Source organism: Thunnus thynnus, chromosome 23 (genome assembly GCF_963924715.1).
Source record: "Thunnus thynnus chromosome 23, fThuThy2.1, whole genome shotgun sequence".
Taxonomy (NCBI): domain Eukaryota; kingdom Metazoa; phylum Chordata; class Actinopteri; order Scombriformes; family Scombridae; genus Thunnus; species Thunnus thynnus.
Genome location: NC_089539.1, coordinates 19978073 through 19991831, shown reverse-complemented (window position 1 = coordinate 19991831; position 13759 = coordinate 19978073). Strand labels below are relative to the sequence as shown.

Below are 13759 nucleotides of genomic sequence, written 5' to 3'. Positions count from 1 at the left end.
AAGGAGAGCAGTAGCATGTTATGCTTTGTGGATGGCGGTTAATGCGTCTAGTCCAAGAAATATACGAGGTTGACGAACTGGTTTGAAAGAGTGGAGGTCTCTGAGGCCTATACTCGATCTGTTCTGTCATGCAGAGACATCACCGTACAATACAATCTTGTGTTTCAGTTGAAATATACATTAATAAAACAGCTCTGTTAAGACGTCTGAGTATGAATGCACATTTATTCGACTTCAAGTACATCTGTGGAAACAAGTGATCAGCTGTCTCCCACAATGATGCACGATCAAGTCCATTAAATGAGTGCCCTCTGCAGTGTAGAAGGGTGTATGGCTGCCTTGAAATGGAGATAGTGGTTTCTCACGCATGGTATTCCAGTGACAGTACAATGAGTTCTTGTTTTAGTGGAGAACATTACAAGTTTCTGCCACACGATCCCTTGTTCTTCCATGTTTGGTCTATGGAGCATTGATAATTATTCAACAAGGTGATGCACAACTCTTCCTCTCCCTGTAACCTCACAAACTTCTCATTTTGCACGCCATAGAGTTGGTGATGACCTGAATTGCCCCCAAACTCCTGTGCTTCCCAAAGCTTCTCCTATGATTACACTTCTTATGACCACATTCCCTCCTGCAAGGCTTGTCCAACTGCTGGAATACGGCCAGATCTCATAGTTTTCTTTGTGCAACGGCAGGTGGACCAGACCATCCAAAGATAGAGGATATTCTTGATATAATTCAAAATCTGCCATGAATAGTGAGAAAAATGAAAAACACTTAGAGACAGAACACCTGTAGTACAATGATCATGTTGACTGGTGAAGTGGAGAGTTGGCACCGGTGCCTTGATGCATTCCTTTGAACTACAGCTCTCTTGGCAGGACATAACAGACAACTGATGTAACCTACTCTTCAGAGAAAAGAAAAACGAGCTCTTCACAGAGACCAGACCAGCCTGTTGTTTATCTGAAGCTGACCTTAAGTGGTAGTCAGAAATAAAAAAGAACAAAGCCAAAGCATGCAGCCAATTTCCATCAAATTCCAAACAAAGTCGGTAGATACTCAGAAAAATATTTTATTGAAATATTTACTCAAACAGAAACAGAGGAACCAGTTATCCCCCCGTAGAAAGTGCAGCACAGATGGTTACATTTCAGTCATCCAAAAGCAAAGTTTTCTGTCACCGCCGATCACGCAGAGTGGGAGTGTCCGGTGCCAGCTGAGGCCTGACCCTACTGTGGCCGATCCGAGCATCACAGGCTGTAACAACATCAGTATGTGAAATCAGACTGGAGCTGTACCAAACATTAAAAACACAAAAGACTGTTAAAAGGCATCTGACTGACCTGTGGGTGGCCAAGATGGTGGATGAGTAACTGACTACTGATCTTTCCTGGACATCCGGTAGTGGCGAAGAGGTTTTCATTTGCTCGAGACCACCTGAGGTGAAGAACAACATCGCTTTGAATGTCATCACACAATTATACTAATTCTGTTTTAATAACTGCTGGGAACCAGAATATTAACACTTAAAGCTCAAAAATACAAAAAACAGATTCTAAACATTCACCTCTGCTGATTTTAAAAGAATCAAAAAGATTTTAAATATAAAATTTTTAATTTTAGCACTTTTTTACTTTAACCATGTCCTGTTTTTTGCATATGTAGAATGACTCTCAGAAGGCTGGTTTTTTTGGTAATGAGGACATAAAACCTGGGTGACAAACAATTAATACAATCCACTCCTTTTGAAAAATATGGGATATCAGTAAAAACTAAAATTAAAGAACTTTGCAAGACTTCAAAAAAATCTATCAATCTTCCTTACTTGAATAACCGTGCTTTATCTATGTGGGCTGGTCTTTTTTCTTGCGGGTAACTGCAAAGACAGAAAGCAAAGTTTAGACATATTCCATCCTGTTGTGTGCCATAAATGCAGCATCAGTATATAGTCGTCCCCCCCAAACCCCCACTCACCTGGAGCGAGTTATGTCCCAGATTAACCAGTCGTTGCCCACCACAGCGCCGACTTTGATAGTGTTTGTGAGGCACCAGTCAGCGGACATGAGAGGTGACTGGCCGCAGTCCAGTGACAGAATGGCCTGCTGGGTCACTAGGTCATAGAAGCGAATTGTCCCCTTCTTCTCAGCCACCAGCAACTGAAGAGGACAGACCATTTATCTTTACATGTATGTCATTCAGGGTCACACAGAAACTGAAAAATGATCTCAGCATACAATGTTAAAGAGAGGGAAAAAATATGGACAGGTTGCACCCCATTGCAGGGCTAACACTTGTGCTACATGCACAACTCGCTCTGCTATTTTGGCGAACCGTTTTTGTTGACGAAGTCCCTCTCCCTGCAACATTGACGGAATTGGACGGAACAACCAAAACAACATGGAGGAAAAGCAAATGTGAAGCTTGGTTTGAGTGGCTTGATTCTCATGATTAGTGATGTAGTGTTTAAACAATGAAGCATCTAGGTGGTTGAAAAAGTTGAAGTAGTTTCCTTTTTTGTCTAAATAGAGCAGAAATATTTTGTTTAAGAATGAACACCCATCATTCACTCTCTACGTCCGGTTTAAATCTCGATCTGGTTTCAACACAGTTTGGAAAAATCCGTCGTACACCGATGGCCAGCGTATCCGACAGCCACAAGGGGACACCAGTTTGTTATTATCTGTCATTCACCCTTCGTTGACATGAATGACTTCCAGTCTCTGTCAATCTGATAATGCATGAAGTTGTGCACGAACCGTTGGGCCAGACTTCCACTCTTACTGGAGGATATTACTCAGCGTAATTACTATTTTAAGTAGGCAGAATTCGGCTCATTTGACCTCTCACAAAATTATGTTCTGCCATCTAGTGGCCACTTGGCATGAGCCTATGGAAAATAACTACAGCAAATTTAGATTTTACAGTTCACCTGAACTCACAACTTTCTATGTAGTTGCATAAACTGACCTCAGACCTCCCAATACGAGCATGTATCTGAAGCAAACCCCTCCTACCTTAAATACTTCCTCTGGGTGCCAGCACACACTGATGCCAGGAGAACGAAGTCGGAGAGTTGTATTTTCATTTCCATCCAGGTCCCACACCCTGTAGAGATAAATTAAGATGAGTATTAAAAACATCAATAAGATAGACACAAGATGAGACAGACTGGTACTTTGTATGACCTAATTTACAAGGGCACATTTTGCAAATAGTCTCATTCAAGATTTATAACTGATTACTTCATTATAAACTCAAAGTGTTGTGGAAATTCTTTGCAAAAACCCATGCGGTTATCTGGTTATTGTGGCCAACAAACAGGACTTCTAATCAGTTCTCATTAGCAATGTCATGGACGGATTAAACTTTGATACGCAAACCATTCTTAACCTTAAATCCAAAACAAAATCTACTACCGCTTAATTAACAACAAAGATGGGGTTTTGCAGCACAGTTCTAAAAATAGCATCGGTATTTGAGCCACCTTTGGATGCTTACATAATATCTGAAAGAATGCACTTTTCCAAGGTTTCTTTCTCGGTGGTGCTTAATCTAAAACTAAATGACCTAGTTCATTGTCCAGAAGGCAAATAATCTTGACCCTAACAGATATAAGGTCAAAAGTTTCCTTGTTACCATATTCACAACTGTTTTTACAAGAGGCATTTACTTGTTTTTGCCTCTGATGCTTTTTTTTCTACAGAATTCAAGCTATACTTTCCCCTAAATTTGTGGTTCAATACAAAACATACAACTAACAGGGATTTATGGCACACGATGGAGCCAATGATGGACGACATGTTTTCGTCCAAGTTCATGTTTGCTCTTAATTTATCTAACTCCTGCCAGTTGTGCGCAAATAATGTACAGGGTCTTTGTGCTTTTCCAAGGAAAAGGGCTCTTTTCTCAGATCTAGGCCCTGAACTGTGAAGACAGACAGACTTCTGCTGGACTCCTCTTACAGGGAAAACGCCAGCTTCACATTACATTGAGCTATGATAGCAGGGGCAGAGAGGGAAACATCACCCTCGCCTGAGTCGGCGTTACGCTTCACTCACATTACAGCAAATGTTTCGCTGTGGGCGGCCCGCTGCCATTCATTTTCTGTGGAGTACACAGAGGGCAGCAGAACGCACGTCAGTTGAGGAAGAGCAGCGGAGAGAAGTTGAACAGCCTCCTACTTTATGCAAATGAAACAGACGGGTCTCGCAAGCAAGCGCCAACCTACAATCAAAGCTCGTGTGAGGATTATGACCAATCTTTATTAAAATAATGGCAGATTCAACAGCTCAGTAAGACCTATGATAGCAAAAGCAGAAACACTGTGCAAACATGCACACGGATGTAATGAATCACTTGGATGGAGAGAGCTGCGGTTCCTGAGACCTGGATCTATGGTTAACCACATCTGAACGAGCCCTGAACTAGAAGAAAAGGTGGAGATGGGGACGTAGGGGTGGGGGGGGGGCTGCAAGTGTTTCTGGGAATATAAAACAAACGCTTGTGAAGCATGGGAAGGTGCTGACTGATGAGGTCATGCAGAAGACATCATCTTATAAAGCCCAAAAAGTACCTCCAAAGACCATCTACATGTGAGCTTGATGTCCTCAGTGGTGTGGTGTAGGGGAGGACATGCCCCGTCTCAGATGAAGACCTCAGTAAACAACTCAACTTTTCCTGCCTCTTCTCCTCTGCAGCAAGATAGAGCCCTGTCGAAACTCTGGGCATCTTTCCTTTGCCCATGTGCAGACTCAGCCAGAGCCTCCATTGTGGAACATGAGTGAGGGTAAGAAGAACAAAAAAAAAGAAAAACCCCCAGACCACACCAGGAAAACAACGACTAAACCCTATTCTTTCAGACCACTAGCCAAGCAGAGCTCAATTGCACGCTATACCACCAACGGCCAAACTGTGGTCAACCACTCTACCCTTCAAATGGAGAGCACCGGCTCCCCAAAAAAACATAACCTTTGCCGAACGAGGTGAAAGACATGAGACACGAAAACACGCGTGACCGCCTCTGATAAAACACTGTGTAATTGCATAACACTACATCAAGCAATAACACTCGGCTTCCATGTACAACAGAGTTCAAAAGGACATCTGAAGTCCTTTATTGTGTTATCTAAGTGAGAAAACAGTGAGGCCAGAGCGTTATGGTTTGTCAATGTTTCCCAAAAGTGGAGGAAATGGCAAACACCGTTAGCGCTGTGTGATCTGATTTATTGTAGAGAGCAGAGTAAATAATCGAACGTGACTCTTTGGAAGGAGAGAAGTGGAGAAGTTGGACAATATAATCTCATCGCAGTGCCTCGCCGGGCCACCCTGCTGAAAGCCGACATAGTATAACATATAAGTGTAAGGAAGTATTGGATAAATAGTTGAAATACATAGATAAAAGTAACGGTCAGTCAGTTGAAACAGATAGCTAAAAATAATGCATAATCAGTTGAAATAGATTTCTAAAGCTAATGGATAACCAGTTGAAATAAATAGCTAAAGGTCATGGCTAAACAGCTGAAGTAGATAGCTTCATTCAATAGATAAATTGTTGAAATAGTAACCAACAGTAAAATAAGCTAAAAGTAATGGATAAATGGTTAAAATAGCTACAAGTATTGGTTAGGCTACATGGCTAAAAATGTTAGGTAAAACTACAGATTTCTAAAAGTAATGGATAAACAGTTTAAATAGATAGTAATGGATGAAAATACTGGATAACTGGTTGGAACAAATAGCTAAAGGTCATGGCGTAAGAGTTGTAGTAGAAAGCTTAAAGTAATAAATAAATGGTTAAAATCCATTGTTAAAGCAAACAGATAATTGGTTTAAATAAATGGCTAAAGGTCATTATTAATCAGAAAAAAACTAATGGATAAATGGTTGAAATCTCCAGGTTCTGGCAGTAGTACAGTTTGACCAAAGCCATCTAAACATTTACATTTCAATTGTATAAAAAAAATATTGTAACAATAACTACTTTTATATAACTGTTAAATAACGTCAACTTTATAATCCATTCATAAGAACATACATATGTAGAACCTGATGGGTCTATGACGCACTTGATCTGATTGGACTGTGGGGATATATCACACAAAAAAAAAAAAACCCACTGGGATAGAAGCATGGATGAGATATGTAGCTGGTATAATTTGTTTCCCTTACACAACATATAAGGGATGGAGTAAAACCAATGGATTATCGCTGAGAACAGGACAAAATGCTTTGAACGATACACATAATGCAGCAGAAACAGCAGCAGCAGCAGCAGCAGCAGGTGTGCGTTATACTAAGTTCATCTGCGAACTCAGTCAACCTCAAATCCCCTCAGGAACCTGCAGTTTGCCCTGATGATCTCTAGGTGGCACATTTCCCCACAGACTCCCTTCATTCCATCTATACTGATACAATGAGTTGTTTAGACTACATGAACCAAATGTAAAACTGCCCTGAGGAAGTGGAGTCTGGTTCCCCACCTAGATGCGGCAGCGTCAGGTTGCATGTTGGCAAAAGCCGAGTTCCCACAACTGCAGGGGACAGTGATGACAAAGCTAAGCAAACTTATAGTAGAGGTACTGCTGCCAAACGTAACAGAGTGATGGAGAGGTCATGAGCCTATACATGCAAGCATACACTACCCTCCCTCCCTTTTCACAGGACCAGTTTCCTCCTCTCATATCGAGGCTCAGTTTGTGTGGGCTGACTGGAAGGTCCTCTCCTGTTAACTTGAGCTATCCCTTGTTCCGCCTCTGTCTTCCTCCTGCGTCCCATATTTTCTCAACATGACAGAGTTTAAATCTTTCAGCAGATGGAGCGCACTACTATTTTCTCTGGCTGGTCAGAAGAGGGAGGGGAAGAGGAGAGTGGAGGAGATTGTTCTCCTTTCTGTGCGCTCTCAGACGGTCAAATGTGGCAGGACAGGGCGATGACCTAGATGGGACAATCACCAAGCCTGTGACTGTCAGAGTGTAAAATAATGACACGAAATAAACCAGCTGTTTGGTTTAAGATAGACACACTGCTTTTAAAATAACATGAAAGCATGGATATGCTGTATCCTGGGCCTGGACAATAAACCGACTTCATTAAATTTCCTCCTGACCTTTAAGTACTGTCATCACAGTTTGCCATAAAATTAAATTAGTAGCTACAACAATCAGTGTAATCTAACCAGACTAGGGCTGCAATGAACAATTATTTTAATTATTGATTCATCTGTTGATGAGTCCACAAATGAGGAAAAACAAATGTCCATCACATGTTCTGAAAGCTCGAGCTGACAGTTTCAAATGTTTTGTTTTGTCCAACAGTCCAAAAACCAAAGATATTCGATAATGATATAAAACACAGTAAAGTAGAACATTTCTACATGCAAGAAGTTACCGAAATTATTAATAACTGATGAAACAGTAATGGTTGTGAATCATAAAACCAAAACAACAAGCTAAAAGACACTGGTCATAATTCTCTGCAGCACCAGTCAAAAGTCCGGAGACACTTTCTCATTCAAGTGAACAGGAAGCTGTATTCAAACTTTTGACTGGTACTGTACCTAATCCATATTACTCATAGTCATTTGACTCATTGCTCATATAAAAATATTGATCAGAGCAGCTTTAAAAGAATGTATACCCTTACTGTGCATTACTAATATAAGAACAAGACTGGGTGATGCAACACAGGTCTGCATGTTGCAAGAGACCCAGCCTCCTGAGGGGGGTGTCCCTGAGGTGACCCTGGCTACTGACACACTTTTTCCCTCCTCAAGCATTAATTGAAAAGGGAAATTTGGGGACCTTGTTATAGGTCCCCCTTAGAGAGGAAAATCTTTCTGCAGCTAATTGGATTTCCATATTTAACCAATTAGCTAGAAAAGCTACAAAGCGGCTCTGTGCTTACGCACGGTCACACCGGAGCATGTTGTGCTTAGCATCATGTTTCACTGTGGAAACACAGTCAGGACTTTCTGCACCATTAACAGAGAACAGAACTCAAAATCAGAAGCTGGGAACATACACACACACACACATGGAAATAAAACGGTTTGGACCTGCAAGTGTGGTCATCACTGACGGAAGCAATTTGTTTCCCCTCTGTGGGTTCGAACACCAAATGGTTAATGTAGCTGGTGTGGCCCTCCATCACCTAGGCAACAGTATAGAAAAACAGTATGTAAACAGCACAACACATGATCAATAAACTGTTAAGTGAAGATTTTGTTGAAAACTTTCTGTGTGTACGACTACATTTCCTGTATCACTAAGTACCAAATGTTAGTGCTAAGTAGAGAAAGTTTGATGCCAGCTGACAAGCGCAATTCTGGCCAATTTGCTCCAGATGTTGCACTACCTTGACTTCATGCCTATCCTGAAGATCAGAAGTCAACAGGCGTAGCTTTCTGTCAGCTGCAGCGGTGCAAAATCTGCAAAGAGAGAGGAAGAGGAAAAGAAAGAGGATATAAAAATAAAGAAAGAAAGAACATCAAAACAGAGTCAGACTGTATAGACCCAATGACAGATGACATCTCTTTCTACATACATGCCCGCAACCGCCTAGACTGACACCTCTGGATGAGAGTGTCAGTGTGTGTGGTAGAAACTTGGACAGTGATCAGTAGAAACGCTGCCAGGGAGATTCTAATTGCAAGCTAAGATAAACACGGAGAAAAACAAGATTCCTCACGCCATTTACGCATGTCTCTGTTCAAAACCTGTGCAGAGCCAGGCAGAGGACTTTCCCTCTAATCAGTCCTAGTATATACCAGTGCCTGCAATTATTCACACAATTACACTAACTCACTTATGACAAGAAAAACACACACATATCACCAGAATAAACAGACAGCGGTTCACACATTTTCAGTCGCAGGCACAGATGGATTTGGCATGATGTCACTACAAACACCCTTAACGTGCTTCAGGGTATTACTGCTACAGTAGATTAGATTATATTAGGATAGGCCCGCTAAGCCTACAAATTAGTGTTGTACTTTGGAATAAAGCATGGAACACATTTCAGCTGTTTTCGCTTTTTTTGTTAAGCTTAATGTCAAAGCCGTTTATTGATTGATCTCCAATAATCCTGCTTAATAAAATAGAAGTCGCTATTAACTTAACTTCAGCACCACTGAATTTAAGCTTTGTTGTTTTAAAGCATTGTGGGGTTTTTTTTTTTTGCACAAGACAGAAATGAGGGACGAGAGTCTGCCCTTTGTGCATGTGATATTACCCCCGATATACAACTCCACAGAGACCTGAAAAGACAAAGTCATCTGGTTCAGGGGTACAACTTCTAGTTTGAAACCCCCTCCCATGTGCCCTGTTCAGTTCTGGCTGGGACCACCTGGAACTGGGGGAATTTTGGGGGCATTTTTGCTTGAAAAATTTGCAAATAATGAATCAATTATCCAAGTTGTTGACAAATAATTTTCTGTTGATTGACTGATCGATTAACTAATCGTTTCAGCTTGTTTGATACATGCTTCCTTTTGACTGTTGAGAGCCTAAAGTGTTAAGAAAGACAACAAATTGTCACATTTGAGATGCTGGACCAAGAAAAACTTTGGTATTTTTGAATCAAAAATGACTGAAACGATTTATCGATTATCTAAATATTTTCTTGACTAATCACTTAATCGACTAATTATTGCAGCTCTAGACTGAAAAGTCTGTGTATTCAGTTATGTGTGGGGTGTTTGGTCTTTGTAGGTTTCAGTAATCTTCAGGTCTCTTCCCTTTACAAGCTGCTGTGGTGGATGGTGGCGGCGCTGCAGCTCGAGCCCCCTTTTCCTCCCCTCATCTCTCTCGCTGGGCCCCCGCTCGAGGCAAGCCCGTGAGAACGTTGTACTTTTCCTGGAAGGCACAGCTACGTGCAGACCAAAAGAGGGATGGAACCTGAGTGGGTAGTCATCAGCGCAATAACATGTGCGCACGTCACAGGGCTGGCTCGAAGGCCCTGTGGAGTAAACCACAGAAGGCCAGGAATTATCGCTGCCTTTCCCTTTCAATTACAGAAAGCCTAAACACCTCCGGAGGGACCGCGGAACCTTCCCATCCACCTCTCAAATTAGGAGGAAACTCTTGCTTTCTAACAATCTACAGTTAGGCTACTTCCCTCCTGTCCAAGGCCACCTGAAATAACTTGGCTCACATCCTGGCAGCTGCAGTGTGACAGTGAGAGGCGGCGATGACTACTTTCACACAGCGTGGCTGCTGTGCTTTCTCTACAGCTGTCTCTTGTTCTTGTCACAAGAGGAATGTTTCTGAATAATTTTCCTGTTGTGTTAAAAGACAAGGACGTCAGGTTACTATGAGGGAGTGAAGTACTATGGCTTGACACCTTTTAATCCTATAACAATGCTCTGATGATCTCTTATATAACAAGAAGCACTTGAACTGCAGATTTCACACCATTACACCATCTTACATTGAGGTCTGATTAATGAATAAGCACATTTCACATAATATATGGACAGCACTAATATGAACTCTGGATAACTTCTGTAACTGGGGCATTTTGGATGTTTTAGTATTATCATATTATATTGTGTATAAATAACAATACTGTTTATGTTTTTCCAAAGCAAACACATTTTTTTACAGTTTTTTTTGTGTGAGATCTGAATCATATGAATTTTATCATGAATTTATGAATTTTAGTTTGCCAGCTGAAAAACAAGAATGCCTTATTTTTCAGGATTTAATTTTTGCACATATATATATTGACAAGTGCCCTTTCATTTGCATAGTTTTTCAACCCTAATAGGAAACTTCCAAGTATCATTTTTGCCCTCATGTGACAACAGAGAGGTACTTGAGCAGCCAAAATGCCCTTCTGGTTTTCTCATGTGCTGCTCTGGCTTGACAGGAGTGAAAAATCAACCCTCACCTTTACCCTATATCCGGTTGCGGTGTCCTCTTTTTCCATTTTCACCCCTAACACTTAGAGAGTCTGTGAACACCACTGTATGTGTGATATTGTATTATATTGGATTGTCCGTGGCAAAGTGGAGAGTTTTTATTTCCCATCAAGCAGTAAATCAATGTGTATAGTATATCACTGAGCCTAATATGCCTTATATTACATTGCAACCTTTGCTATTTAATGCTGACACAATATATTCTTCAGTCCTGCTTCACAATTTATCCTCAAGGTGCTCTAAAATCTCCTAAAGTCATCCCTGCAGGGATAACCTGAGGTTTCAATTGTTGTTCCTTTTCATAAGAATGTGTCAACACACAAAAAGGGGCACCTTGTGTGTCCTGTGCAACATGCAACATGGTGGAGACATAATATAAATAGTAAGCGGCAGTACCTGATAGTGGGTATCCTGTCCAGGTGGGATTCTGGGCTCCAGGCAAGAGCATCAACTCGCAATTCATGATGGAAAGCACGAAGAACATTGAATTCAACTCCCTCAATCTCCATATCTTCCTCCTGTGGGAACATGCGTGTTTTCAGAGAGGAAGGAATAAACTGGGCTTTAGAAAAACCAGGTTGTGTGAAGGTGCATTGCTCACCTGGAAGAGGCAGGTGCCAACTACCACATACTGGTTTCCACCGTAAGCCAGGAGAGAGGCAGGAGTACCAGAGCTGAAAGGACTGAATTCCACCACATGAACATAGTCCTCGCACGCCACCGTGTAGCTGGGACTGCGGCTTGTGTCCTCCTGCATGCTGTGTGTCCTTCTGCGATTGGCTTCAGATCAGAAACTGCACATCAAAATGATAAAGGACAGAAAGCAGTTAGTCTCAGGTTTGGTACGATTATCAAAAAATCCCCTTTCTTAATACTGAACAAAACTAGATACAGACTTGAGCTAAATTAGGGTGATATATTTTGCCATTCTCCTTAATACAAAGGTATTCCTTTAATATTTCTAGGGATATTAAGTCATTATTGGCGATCGTGCATATCAACGAGAATGTCTTCTTTATGGCAATATTGGAATTTTTTGATTTTTGCATCAATGTGATGAAATTCATTCCTGTCTGGTTATTTTATACATAAAGATTTTCTTAATAGATTCTCCAGAAAACTTATCATAATCATGACATATATGAGCATATCTATGATAGAGGACTGTGTCAATATTAGCAACTCCTATCTTGAGCAGAACCACAAGTACTCCTTTCTGTATATAGTTAGATTTTAAAAAAGGACATTATATGAATTTTTTTCTATTAAAAAAAAACAAAGCAACTGTATTCAACATTCACCTGAACTAACTAACTGAGCACTGTGTCCAGTGGCAGGACTCAATATATTGTCAAAACATATTATTGTATAACGCTGACTGCTCAGGTCAGTTTAATGGCACAAAAAACTTTAATCCCTGCTGTCATAGATCAAGTAATTCCTTAACATCTGTGATGAAAAGTTAGACGGTAAAATCAGACACCCTCACAAGGAGGGCACTAGATTTTTCTCAGGTTGCTTGGAGACAAGGTCAGGCCAAACCTCACTTATATCTTTGCCTGTTTAGTATATCCGGTCTTAGAAAAGGCACACACCTAGATACTGGAACATGAACCAGGTGGTTTTATGAATCTTTATGAGCCATTTTTCAATTTGGTGAACACCATAAGATAAAAAAGTGTTTTACATTTGATATGTTTAACTCCAAATCAGAATTATCCCAGTTTAGCTGGGGCTAAATTAGAGGGTCAGAATCAGAAACAGGTTTATGGCCAAGTAGGTTTGCACATACAAGGACTTTGCCTTGGTGTCGTGGGGCATAAATCACAAATATACACAAAATTAAATAATACTACATAATATAGAAAGAAAGAAATTTACAATAAGAAACTATGTAAAATATATTCTAAGTGAGAAGAGCTGCTACTAGTTTGAACTTTAAATTGAAGAGAATGAAATTAAGTGTACAACATATTGACCAGGAATGTGCAGATGTATAGTGTAAACAGTGTATGCAGTGTGCAATTCATAATAATAATACAAACTGCGTTAATGTAACGCATCACAGATGTAATATGATAATGAGGGTAGACCGTTATTCCCCAAATGAACCAATGACCTTATGGTTGTAGTAAGTTAAGATACACATGCCTGAATTACGGGACGTAAAATTAAGCGAGGCAACCTAATAAATGGATATGGTGTGAAATTATTTCGCTATTTATAGCTAAATGGCTCGTATCCGGATTACATTGGTACACTTACACTTACTTATAATGTGTACATTATTTTCTGTGAGCTACCGTTAAACCGACAGAGTGTTAATTACACGTGTTACCTGACAAAAACGTGACTCAAATGTGATAAACGTGATAAACGTGACTGAATTATTTGTATTAGAAATGAGCGCACAGCTAGTTAGCATTTAGCCAGACATAAGTTTATCTTGCCTTCTCATTCCTCTCGTTTGACGCCCCGTTTTATAACTAGACAATGAACCTTTAGTTAAGTGAGTATCGTCTATTCCGGTTCAGTTTACAGCAGTGACTGATATACCTTACCACCTTATTTTCAACAATTTCGTTGAATCAAACGGTCCGCGCGTTTGAGATGTTTTCAACCTTCTTCCTGGTACGACATGGAATGTACCATCGAGTGCAAATGTCAAGGGGTGGTTCGCGCAACGTGAAAGAAAACATCACTTTTTTTCGCAGTGTATCGGTATATATTTTTAAATAAACGGTTTAAATTACTTCAATTAATACGTGTTAGCATTCAGACATGAAAAAACAATATTTAATGTGAGAGAGACATCGTATGTTTATGGACGGC

At 40.5% G+C, this 13759-nt stretch overlaps 1 protein-coding gene across 4 annotated transcripts; it reads right to left on the bottom strand.

Moving 5' to 3' along the window:
• Positions 1-1062: 1062 nt before the first annotated feature.
• On the bottom strand, positions 1063-13622 carry nup37 (nucleoporin 37). Of its 4 annotated transcripts, none has more exons than XM_067581531.1 (10): positions 13489-13622; positions 11529-11721; positions 11324-11445; positions 8359-8431; positions 8060-8154; positions 3021-3111; positions 1981-2162; positions 1832-1882; positions 1350-1443; positions 1063-1263 (listed from the first exon to the last, which is right to left on the bottom strand). In XM_067581531.1, the coding sequence occupies exons 2-10, from the start codon at positions 11682-11684 to the stop codon at positions 1150-1152; spliced, it is 978 nt and encodes a 325-aa protein (XP_067437632.1). In that variant the 5' UTR covers positions 11685-11721; positions 13489-13622; the 3' UTR covers positions 1063-1149. The 4 variants fall into 4 exon arrangements, with proteins under 4 accessions (XP_067437632.1, XP_067437635.1, XP_067437634.1 ...); XM_067581534.1 differs by having other exon boundaries at positions 13492-13591; XM_067581533.1 differs by having other exon boundaries at positions 13484-13579.
• Positions 13623-13759: the final 137 nt, after the last annotated feature.

Coding starts and splice junctions, on each gene's coding strand:
- nup37 (XM_067581531.1), bottom strand. CDS start 11,684: ATGCAGGAGGACACAAGCCGCAGTCCCAGCTACACGGTGGCGTGCGAG. Junction 8,155..8,358: donor AGGATAGGCATGAAGTCAAG/GTAGTGCAACAT, acceptor ACTGTTGCCTAG/GTGATGGAGGGCCACACCAG. Junction 2,163..3,020: donor ACCCAGAGGAAGTATTTAAG/GTAGGAGGGGTT, acceptor TGTCCTCTTCAG/TTGCTGGTGGCTGAGAAGAA.